The sequence below is a fragment of the Perissodus microlepis genome, chromosome 2, assembly GCF_051167445.1.
Source record: "Perissodus microlepis isolate ML-2025 ecotype Zambia chromosome 2, ASM5116744v1, whole genome shotgun sequence".
In the NCBI taxonomy this organism is placed as follows: Eukaryota; Metazoa; Chordata; class Actinopteri; order Cichliformes; family Cichlidae; genus Perissodus; species Perissodus microlepis.
This window is the reverse complement of record NC_140462.1, coordinates 9,551,319-9,563,693: the sequence shown is the minus strand read 5'-3', so window position 1 is coordinate 9,563,693 and position 12,375 is coordinate 9,551,319. Positions and strand designations below refer to the sequence as shown.

Below are 12,375 nucleotides of genomic sequence, written 5' to 3'. Positions count from 1 at the left end.
CAAAATTCAATTTTAAATATGACCAGTTTCATCGTGTCTAATAAGCTTCATGCAGTTAAGCACCAACATTCACTACTGAAACTAAAACTATGACTGAAACACAGACTTTATCTCTTCTAAAATATAATACAGTTATCTGCATAAATATTTGGATGGAGAAAACTTTATTCTAATACTGATTCTGTACATTACTGCAAAGAAACAGCTCAAATGCAGTTGAAGTGCAGATTTAAGCTCTGATTTGTATATGGGGATGTTCGTTTGTATCTTGTTTGTGCCAAGTTCAAGTTCAAATTTTATTCGCCCCATGCAGGTTGCCCTGCAGTGGAATGAACCCGACCCCCGACCTTACACACACGACACAAACATCACATGGGGATACAAGTCAGAGAACGGTTGCATTACAGCAAACCACTGAAATATACACTACAATGGGAAAGTACAAGAGGAAAAAAAGAGACCTCTACTCATGCTGGGCTCCCATGGGAGGACAGCATGAGAACAGGAAACAAAAAAACTCCTCTGCACAGAAAGCACATAAATGTCCACAGTACAACATTATGGAGCACATGACCAGCAACAGGGTTGGGTAGGGGGTGAGGAGTAATCCTAGACAAACACAGCAGCCATCCTGCCACTGCGCCATCTCTCCAGCGTGGGCCCAGACCTGCCGTGTTCTCCAGGAGAGAACAAGCATCGAAGGCGTTTGGAGGGAGGGGGGGGGAGTGAGTGCTTATCAGTGTAAATGTATGTGTGTGCGTGTCCATAGTTCAGCTGACACAGTGTTCTTCGCCCTACCAGGCTAAGTAAACAGTCTACCAGCCAACCCAGGTGGCCTTGCATGGAGTGGGAAGAACAGTCTAAACACAGTTGTTATCAGGGCGCCGAAGGGATAGCCGCATTATGATGGTGGTTTTTTCGGCTATCCCAGTTCTCAAAGCTCCACATCAAAGAGGATCATTTCATGTGCCGGCACAGTGGTACTTAACAAGGTCATGTAATGGTCAATAAAATACTAATAAAGAACATTAAATTTGTGTGTTTCTGTGGATTGTACAGTTGAAAGCAGATTGGTTTTACACAGCACCTGAGCTTCCTGCTTTCCTTCTCTTTAAAACTCTAATTGCATAAACAAAAGCACTACATTTTGTTGATGACAAAAAAGGTACACAAATTTTTTTTTTACTATACAACATGGTATATCTTATTACCAAATGAAGACAGCAAAGCTGAATTCTGAATTCTGTCTTGCCCAAAGACAGTCCCTAGGTTGCTCTCCGATGTGTCCATAAGAGTGTCAACGTGTGTGAATGCTAGATAGAAAGCACTTGCATAAAAAAAAGTGAATGGATGAAAAAGGCTTTGAGTGTTATTATTCTCATTCCTTATTACAACTTTAGTCCTTGACTTCCCTGTCAAATGTCAATGAAGTGAAATTTCACAGAGCAGTTGTTTCTCGGAATGAGTTTGTGATGTTTTATGGAAAAGCTACGCATCACATCATTTAAATGTGTTTGTTTATGGCTTCAACTTGAGATGGTCAAATGTTTTTCGCACTTTGTTAGATACTATTATTTATCTAAAGGAAATATACATTGCCTAGATATTTTTTTAAAAAAGGTAATCAGGATCTTCTTTTTTGTTTACTACTACAATGATCAGTATTCTCATGGACAGGGTGGTATGTCAGCGGAGTGGTACCTGTGTAACTGAACTCTGACTTAAACAGTAAAGGCTTGCAAACTCAAATCATCATTTATTTCTGTTAATGTAAGAGAGGAAACATAACAGGCAAGTACAGTTGTATACAGTATAGTATAAAAAAAGAGTCAATCTAAAAAGAGTTGGGAGATCAACGCCATAAGTGCAGTACAAACATCAAGAAGCTGCTGCTGCTAAGATACATGGACATACACAAAGGTAATTTTCTGAATTAAAATTCAGATTACAATATAGGCAGTTTTTTATTACCCAACTTCAATAGAATGGCAAATAAAACAGAATATTTCATTGGTTTGCATTAGAGATGAAAATGTAAAGATTGTCAGGGTCATAGGGGGGGCTGGAGCCTATCTGAGCTATCATATGGTGAAAGGAAGGGTAGACCATTGCCAGATCGCCAGACTGTTGTTGAGCCAAATTAAAAAAGAAACCATTAAAATGATGAATAATAATAATAATGGTGTACTCTTTCGTTTCAGTATTTATCTCAATTAATTTAAATTTTAATAAACAGTTGCTCCCAGGAATAAGCTCGGGGTACTTCATAGAGAAAGAAGCTATTATGTTGTCTAAAATTGTTTGTATCCAGTCTGTATGTGGGATTTCATATAGTACCTTTTTTAAGATACTGTACTTCATAAATCCAATTTTCAATTTGTCTGATTGGTTGGAATTGTGAAAATAAGGTATAAGACATAAGATTTTCTGTGTTAAGGGGGGGCTAGAGCCCATTTCATCTATCATGGGGCGAGAGGCAGGGTACACCCTGGACCAAACACCAATCTTTTTTAGGTGTAAATTAAAACTAAGACCGCTAAGACCAAAATTATGAGAAATGGATTCTTTCAACAAAGTGTTTTTGTCAATTAGATGGAAATTTACAGAACATTTTTTCCTCCAAATAAGCTTGGAGTACTTTATAAAGAAATAAACAAATACTTCGTTTAAATTATGTTGTATGTTGTCTTGCCAATCCTTTTCGTCTTTGTATTTGTAAAAAATACTACCTGAACTTGAAATTTTAGAATACTGAATGTATTTAACAACCTTTGATATGCTAATTGGTCCGAATATATTTGAAAATCCAACATCAGTAGAAAGATTATATTTTACTTGCCATTCTTCTGATTTTTTTTTTATGAGAAAATAGCAAGGTGTCAAATTGTCATTCTCTCTTTTAACACATGGACTATTGAAGGTGTAAATGAGAATATAACCCCCTCTCTGTACAATGTTTATTTTCTGTGAAAGTTGTTTTAAGGTGTTATCAATCCATTCTATTGCTGCTTCCTCTGAGTGTTTATTAAAAGCTTTTATTCCCCTTGAGGTTGGGATGTATTGTTTGTAAATTTTAAACTTCATAGAAATTTTTTTTTTGTAACCATTAATGAAAACAGCAGCAACTGCATATTGTTTCTCATCACTAACAATCTTCTTTAAAAAAAATCTCCAAAGACCTCTCATATTGCTTGGTAATCTAACTGGAAGACGGTTAGGGTACAAATGAAAGGAGGTTGACCTCAGTCCATCCCTCTGCCCAGCTTCTTTCCTGTTCAATGATGAAAAATATTAATATAATATAATATAATATAATATAATATAATATAATATAATATAATATAATATAATATAATATAATATAATATAACTTACAGAATCTCACTGATTTTGTTGTACTCCAAACAAACTTGCTGACGGAGCATTAGAGTCCATTCAGAGGTATGTGGAGACTTGTAGAAGGTTTCAACCAAACTGGATGGGAATAAGGAATAAAATTCAAAGCTGTGGTAACCTCTTGACTTAGTACCCATTTTACATTATGTGTAGGCAAAAACCTAAATTATAAAAAAAATTAAATGAGGCTGAATATAATTTTTAACTTGACAGAACAAATAAAATGTATTGATAATATGAGCAAAGAAAGTCCCTGAAATTGAATAATTTTTTTAATGTTTTTGTTTAATACTTACATTATATCGTTGATTATTTTGGTCGTGGTCTTTATTTCTAAATCCGAACTTTTGTCTAATCCAGTGAACTGGCAACAACAAATGATGGCCTGCATAATGAAGAATAAATGCTTATATGTAATATTTATTACAAGGTAGTGAATGTAAAAACCACTGATATCATAGCAGAAGCACTGGATATTTAAAATATAATCAAAATTACACTTACGTTTGCTTCTTGTAGTGATCTGATGATTTCTGAAAAAAAAAATTAAGATATTACAAACTCTCTATATATTCACTAATTTCTTTTTGCCTTTTTGACCTAGCACAGATCTTAATATATTCTATCAGTCCCCATACTCTTAAAACAAATGAGTTCATACCCACACGAGTGGTGTCAATTCCTAACACATTAAAATATTAAAGTTATAAAGACCACGTGTTCTGTGTTGACAGAAGACATGTCAGGTACAAACACACTCTCACACACACACAGCAAAAATATCAAATAGCAATAATCATCAATATCAACAACCACAGTCGGCAGAATAAAAACATTTATTTATAAACGCCCTACACCAGTGGATAACTCTACTATCTACCTCCTGCTTTCACCCTATGCTCATACTTTATGCTCACACTTTACTTTAGGAAGCAGAGGTGTGAATGAGACAGAAAGGAAACACTTCAATCCCTCAATAATCAAATTAAACTGAAGATGGTAGTTATTCACTGTGTGAAAGCTAGAATATATAATAATTGCACCAACGTAACACTACAATCGGAGGAATCATCACCATCATGGTTGCTGTTGGATGAAGGATGTTCCACATCGTTAGGAGTCTCAGTCATCCTCTATAGCTGTGTTCATGTAATGGTTACCGTGGGTATATATATGTATGTAAAATGCGTAAAGGTGTGTTTCGTTATGCAAGGAATTGCGTAATGAATGGTGCTGGAAAGTTGAGTCTCAGAAGAGGTGTGGAACAACGACGCACAATGACGCAAGCACCAGTTTGTGCTGATGCTCATTTGGATTTCACAATAATGGTGAATGTGGGGTGTATACCTCCAATAGAGAGCAGTATATACAAAAGAAAGAAAAATGAAGACAAAAAACTACATAAATTCACTTTGCATGCTCACTGCTGAGAAGGATGTGCCGTGTACCAATCTCCATGCAGAAATGTGACTGAAAGCCTGAAACACACTTCTTTTAATAGTAATGAATAATGAAAATGTTTACTATTTTCATTATGTACAGCACTTTGGTTCAACCCATGTTGTTTTTAAATGTGCTTATAAATAAATTAGTTAATTAGATACAATTATTGCCCAAAAGCGGCCACAGTCTCTCTGTGCAGGTGACGCTGATTTAACTGTATTAACAGAAGCTTGTGATCTTGCAACAAAATGTTTACATCAATGCGTGTTTGGGTCAGACCAGTGATACTGTGTTTATCTGAAGCATTATGTCTCAGTCTTTTTGTATTACAGAAATAAGAAATGCCGTGTTGGTAAATCAAATCTGGACCTTTCAGCATGACTCTTTGGGCTGAAATTTAAAGAAATACATGTGTAAACTTACAGAAATCTATAATTAAATTACTTTGATGTGTTATGAGTAGCCATAATGAGGTGAGGTGCGATGAGGTTAAAGCTAGAAATCAAATACCTGTAGGTTTCTAAGGTTTCCTCTTTCTGGTGGGTGACAATTAAAAAAAATAAAAATCTGATCGCTTAAACTTCTGAACCTAAAGAGTGAATGCATTTAAAGACCATGAGTCAACCGTGAGTCATAGCAGGATATAAGTACAGAGTAAAACAATGTTCTAACAGTTGCTAGGTGTGGCAGGCTGAAGTACATCCTTACGTACAGAAATTCAGTCACTCCCGAAGTTGATGACAAGCAGAAAGCATTTCCGTGAAACCATGTGATACTGTTTCAAGTGACAGAGTATTTTTATGTGTTAATCTGAGAGAGCCTCTAAATATGGAGGATCAGAAGAGTCACGCACATTGAAATAAAAAATTCTATCCTTAAACAATGAATGCAATAAAATATTCATCCATCTATATCGAGCGGTACAGAGGTACCGCCCCTAATCTCCACGGAACATTGTATAGGTGTGTCAACAAGGACAGCCCTAAAACATCCAGAGCATTCAGGAACCCAGGGCGAACCTCGTGAACATCAGGGCTCCTGCCACCAAGGAGTTGTTCAACTGCTTCAATGACCTCACCCCCAGAAATAAATGAGTCAACACCCACATCTCGTAGGATTAAGGAGGTCCACAAAATATTCCTTCCACCACCCGACAATGTCCTCGGTCTGCAGTGTTCACAGTGCAGGTAGAGTACCCCATTCCCCTCCTGGGTCGCCTGACAGTTTGCCAGAATCTCTTCGAGATAGAACAAGAGTCTTTTTGCATGGCCTCTCTGAACTCCCCCACACTCGAGCTTTTACTTCAGCTACGTTCCACTTGGCCTGTTGGTGCCTATGGGCTGCCTCTGGAGTCCCACAGGCTAACCGAGACACATAGGACTTCGTGTTTAGCCTGATGGTTCCCTTAACCTCTGGTTTCCACCATCTGGTTCGGGGGTTACCACCAAGACATCTACCAACCACTTCGCAGCTCAGTGGAGCAGCTTCAGCAATGGAGGTGCTGAACATGGTCCATTCTGACATGTCCCCGGTCTCCCTCGGAATGCTGTCGAAGCTCTGCCGGAGTTGTTTAGCTCATGGACCAGGGCCTCTGCAGGCATTTTTAGTGCACCCTCACTATACCTTTAGGTGTGCCAGGTCCGTACAGCATCCTCTGTATCTGAATCTGAATCTGGCACGTGTCTTCACATGAGGATAATACATTTTGGCTTTTCTACACCTTCATTCTGCTCAATTAAACTGTTTTAAACTTTGATAAAACTTTGATAAAATGTGGCAGCTTTGTGTTGTGCTGCAAGTTAAGCCCATTGTCTTCATTTGCACGCCTTTTAAAAACACTTTCTTTTCAAAGTTGATGTTTAGTTTTTATATTTACAAGGTCCAACTAATAGGAGAAATTAAAAATGCAAACAACAAACAAGGGTGTTGGGTGTTAGGATGACAATCTATAATCAGTTATGGAACTAACACTCGTGAAAAATTACAGTTTCACCTATATTGCAAGAACCTTCACTTTCTGTTTTTCATTTAGAGTTTCTCTTGGCCATATTCAGTCTTAGCAGCAGCTCTCAGAAGAAAAACTTTCTGCCAATCATCAGACAAAAAGATTAGTGAGCCAGGTGGTATTCTTGGGAGTTTAAGCGCAAAACTGAGCTCAAACTGTGAATTCACATCAGACTGGGACTCATAAAATGAAAAGAAATCTGCTTGTATGGCCAAACTTCACCAATCGAAGATCAACCACCACGAATGATGAGATGACAGGTGTTCTGACCTGTGTCAGAACACCTTTCATAAGTGTCTATTAACCATTTCCTTGCAATAAAATGATGTATAACTTATTTCTCTAATGTCCATACACCACTTGCCTCTACTTCAAGCTTCCATATTCCATTTCCTAAAGATGATGCCAAAAGGATCTATTACAAACTTACATGATGATACACATTCATTCACATTCACACAAAGTCAAAAAACTGTTTGCTTTTGTCACACCTGAGCACCATTGAACTTAATTAAATGGGTGTGAAGACAGTGCCAAGTAGTGTTACTGCTCCCTCTTTTGCTGACAAGTTGCAATAGCACCAAAAACATAAAATGGCTCTAACACTGCTTAAGTTGGATGATTGTGTTCTCTTGAATGTGTAACTAAACAAGTTTACACAGCTCTTTCAGACTGATTTTAATTTTGTGTTAACAGAATGGTGAAATGCAGAGTCAGAGTATAGCTCGAATAGAGAGCATTAAAAAAAAAACGAAAAAGCTTACCAATCTCCATGCAGAAAAATGTGATTAAAAACCTGAAACACACTTCAGTTCTGCTTAGTTGCAATAGAATACCATTATTATTACTGAGTACCATAAAGGAGCTCAGTGCCAAACATGGTGGATGAGACTTCTCTAGACCAGGTTTGGTTGGTTCATATGGGCAGGTGGGGCAGCGCCCTTAAGACCACCCCCCAACCCCCCCAAAGTTATTCTCTTAAAAAAAAAAAGAAAAAAAGAAAAAAAATTAAATAATTGGTTTGCAATTTATATTTATTTTTCCATGTTTGTATAGTGTTTTGATAATTTTTTTTATCTGGAAATAAAATGACGTTTGGTAATTGTTTCTCAGTTTAATGGCAAATTCTAGGACTGGGGCAGGACGGGTCAATGACCACACGTGTCCTTGCAAGCAGCAGTAACAGAGTCTAACAGGGGCAGAATTAAAGCTTTCCCTCCTCATGTACCAACTACTGTTGGTGCTTGCTCCCGTATTAGTCCGCTACCAACGCTAGAGGTAACGTGACAGTATCACATGCAGCTATGGTGTGCACCATGGAATAAGCCATGTCTGATTAGGTTTCTTTAAATATGAATGTGGGTTCATTTATTTATTACAAAACTAAGCACACACACAAAAGCCGATACAGTTACTGTGCAAGTTAGTTTTTCCTATTGTGTGTTATGTGTAACTTAAATCTGTTGGGTTGATCTGTCTTGTTAACTTAAGTTACCAAGTCTAAATGCATTTAAATCAGGTATTGCCAGATGACATAATATTTCCAAAAGTTTTCCAATGCTTCTGCTGAAGATAGATAGATAGATTGATGCTTTCTTGATCCCACAAGGGAAATTGTTCTGTTTAAGCAGCACGATAGAGTGAAAATAGTGCAGTCTATACCAAATAATACACTATATACACAAAACTAACACAGAGAAAATAAGTGTCAAATCAACTGGCCTTGCAGTACAGGAATTTTTATATTTAACACAAACAGAGATCAGTAAAAATGAAGTTAATTAATTTCAACAGGTTTACTTGACTAGATACAAGCTATGAAAACCTACGGAAGCGTAGAGCTGCCACCCAGGCAAAAGAAAAATAGAGCTATATCAAGTTATAACTTGAAAAGTTTATTGTTCTAACAATATACTTTTCATGTTTGTATGATATACTATCATGTTAGTACAATATACATTTTATGTTTGAACAACATAATATCACATTATTACAATATGCATAATTATCACATTCATATGATATAATATTTTTATTTTAAGAAAGTGACAGGTTTTTTGCTGTAACATGATAATGAGGCCAGTGAATTTGGACACAGCTAGCGTCTCCCTCTGACCCGTGTTGCGATCTCTTTCATACCAGCTGTGTGTTCTCTTGGTGTTTAGCTCCTAGAAATTCCAGTTTATTTCCTGTACTCACTCATTTCAGCAATAATTTTTTTTTTTTTTAGTTAATTTTTCACATCCGAGAGTCTGCATTTGGGTCCTACCCTGTTTTAACTTTCACATCACAGTGCTGGTGATGCATTATTTTTTTTTTAAGTGCTGCTTTTGTTGTCCTTTATCTGGATGCTGGTCTGAGGTTGTATTTAACTATGATCATATTTGTTTCTGTTTTTGTTATGTGATGTTAATAACTAATACGATCAGCTCAATCTCAGCTTGATCTGTGAAGGCAATGCTGCCAATAAGTGATGGCTTTCATCATAGAGGATCTGGTGGGTTGCAGGCTGTGGGTGTTTCTAAAATCACTGGACATCTGGTTGTCAGCCAATGCGTTGGCTATTATAATCTGTGAGATGACGGGGCTCATTATTGCAGTGTGACTCTTTAACCAGTAGGGGGAAGCAAAGCCCACCTTTACTCTTAGCTGAAGTTGCTGAATCACATGTAAACTACATGTAACTTCGACTGCATATACAGTATGAGCTTGCTTGTATTTTTCATTCTTAGTCAAAAACTGCTACTGAATACCGATACGCATCTATCTTTTACATAACATTTTAATTCTGTAAACAGGCAGATGACGTATAGTTTGTTGATGGTGAAACAAATACATTTTGTAAAGTTCAATTTCAACTTTATTTATATAGTTATTTATTTATTTATATATTTCATGGATTCACTTCTGAACCGGGAGAACATTTCACTACTGCTTTGCCTCGCAACAAGACAGATATTTTTGGAGGTTTTTTTTTGGTTACATTTCTCTGATTTACCATCAGTGTATGGTTATAATCATGCATAGTGTGTGTGAATGCAAGCATATATTTTTAATTTTGTTTATTTTTATAGTGGATTCGTAAAACAACTTTAGCTGAATGACCCCTTGTCAGTGTTGATCATTCATACGATCTGACCCTGAACCAGATGTCTGGTTGTTGGTGAATAGCTGCCTCAACTTGAATTTATGTGTTAATTAATTGTATGTCTTCAAAGATTTAAAGAGTGCTGTATGGGTTACTGCCTCAGCTAACTTAGATTTTGGACAAACTGTTTACCTCTCACTGGTGGGACCATCTTTGTAGCCCACTGACTGTTGGTATGTTGTTACTACAACATACATTTCCTATTCCACGTCACTTGTTTTTTTTTTAAAAGCCGGGCTCCAGGGGTCCACACACGAATGGGAAAGACGCCGAAAGTCACACACACACACACACACACTCCTCACGCTCCTCTTCACACTCCAATCACTCAGGTAACACAGGGGTTGGTCCAGGGAATCTGTACACAGAGACCGGGCGACCGTGGGGGGAAGCGCATCTGTAACCGGAAGGTCGCCGGTTCGATCCCTGGGCTCTCTGTCCTGGTCGTTGTGTCCCTGGGCAACGCACTTTACCCTACCGCCTACTGGTGTTGGCAAGAGGGGCCGATGGCGCGATATGGCAGCCTCGCTTCTGTCATAAGCGGCAGACTGTCGCTTATGACATGTTGTCTAAAACACACTGTCTCCTTTTTTCACGAATTAATATCATGTAGTGATCTGATTTAGTCACGGCTCCTTGAATGAAAACTGTGACATTTAAAATTACATTACAGACATATTGTAACTGATTATCAAACAATTCATGTTTTGGCTTCAATTTATTTTTCCAACATTATCTGTAATTACATTATTTTCTTCATCTTCCTTCTAGCTTTTAGTTTTACTTTCTTTTATTGTACACTCTGAGAGTAAGAAACACATGCATAAAGACAAAAGCAAAGTCGATGTTTGCAGGGTTACTCGGGCATCCATGGGGCCAGCCTCAGGTGAAACTTGACTTGACTTTTCACTTCCTGATCATTATTCTGTTTGCAGGTTTAATCAGTTACTTGTCTCATAGATAAACACACGAAAACAATCCCAATTGTGTGAGATTTCACTGAAATCCTCACTCCTTCTCTCATGACACACCAATTGGCTTATTCAGGATAAACAGAGATGTTTTTTCATACACTTCTCTCTGTAAGGGGGGCCTGATCTGAAATCAGTTTTGGGATAGATAGAATAAAATGCCATGAAATACAGGACTCAGATTTGAGTAAATGACCATAAATATTGTGAGGTCAGTACGATTTGATAATGCTACGTGATAAACCACCAGACAATGTGAGTTCTGCCAGCTTGTTTTAATGTTTATCCAAGCTTTTAAGCAGAGACATTGCAGAAAAATGTCAGTGTCCCCCTCATCCTTTTAACACAGACACTGTGAATGTCCCTGCACAACTCAAGAAGAAAACACCACAGACTGCAGGTTGTTAATGACATGTAGCCACTAGTTTATGCACTGTCTTCAAGGCTTTCATCCTGTGTTTGGTTTTTTGGGACCAAAATTGGACATATGAAGATGACAAGGCATATTTCACACCAATAGAATTATTTGCAGCATTAAGAGAAACTGATTTTCATCAAGTGCTTGAACCTACAATCATGATAATAATAATGGCACTGGTATCACATAAATTCTTAATAATTCTAAAAACGCTACGTCCACATGAACAGAATTAACTTTTTTGGGATCATTTTATATCATGTTGTAGAGGATTACAGCCCCGTGAACACCAGCTATGAGATTTAGAATCACTTGCTAAATGATCTTTTGGTGAATTGCCATGAAATAGATTACCACATAAACCGAACATTCAACTCTTTGAACTTTGGCTGCAGCTTATTTTTTCCAAAATTTTAAAAATAACTTGTAATTATTGTATTTTTGTTTTAAAATTTCAGTTTTTTTGTTTTAGGTTTTGCTTTTGTACATCCTGAGAGTCAGACATGAGCACACAAAACCTGTGCAAAATAAATCTTTATAAGATGGTTGTAGGCTTAAACAGGCATCTATGGCTCCAGCCTCAGGTTAGACTAGAGGAATACTTTCGTTTCTGCTAATGTACATCATGTCAATCACACACACACACACACACACACACACACACACACACACACACACACACACACACACACACACACACACACACACACACACACAACAAAGCAAATCGAGGGCTAATCAGGTACAGCCACGGGTTGAACAGCAGGAATGCTTTCGTTTCTGTAATGTCAGTAACTGAAATGTCAGTCACACACACATAGACATCCATCCATCCATCATCCATGTGTATGTGTAACAATGGGTTCAGCCTCAGGTGAAACTGCAGGAATGCTGTGAGTCCTGAATGAAGCTGGTACATCAGGATACGTGCAACTGAAAGAATTTCAGGACTTTGTTTGTACCTGCAGGTAGAAATGGTCTGCAATAGATAAGT

At 37.5% G+C, this 12,375-nt stretch overlaps 1 protein-coding gene across 1 annotated transcript; it reads right to left on the bottom strand.

The window, feature by feature from the left end:
* Positions 1-1,770: 1,770 nt before the first annotated feature.
* LOC146392267 (uncharacterized) lies at positions 1,771-4,592 on the bottom strand. The gene is made up of 5 exons (XM_084944466.1): positions 4,472-4,592; positions 3,901-3,929; positions 3,693-3,781; positions 3,376-3,474; positions 1,771-3,271 (listed from the first exon to the last, which is right to left on the bottom strand). The coding sequence occupies exons 1-5, from the start codon at positions 4,524-4,526 to the stop codon at positions 2,008-2,010; spliced, it is 1,536 nt and encodes a 511-aa protein (XP_084800592.1). The 5' UTR covers positions 4,527-4,592; the 3' UTR covers positions 1,771-2,007.
* Between the last annotated feature and the right edge of the window lie 7,783 nt (positions 4,593-12,375).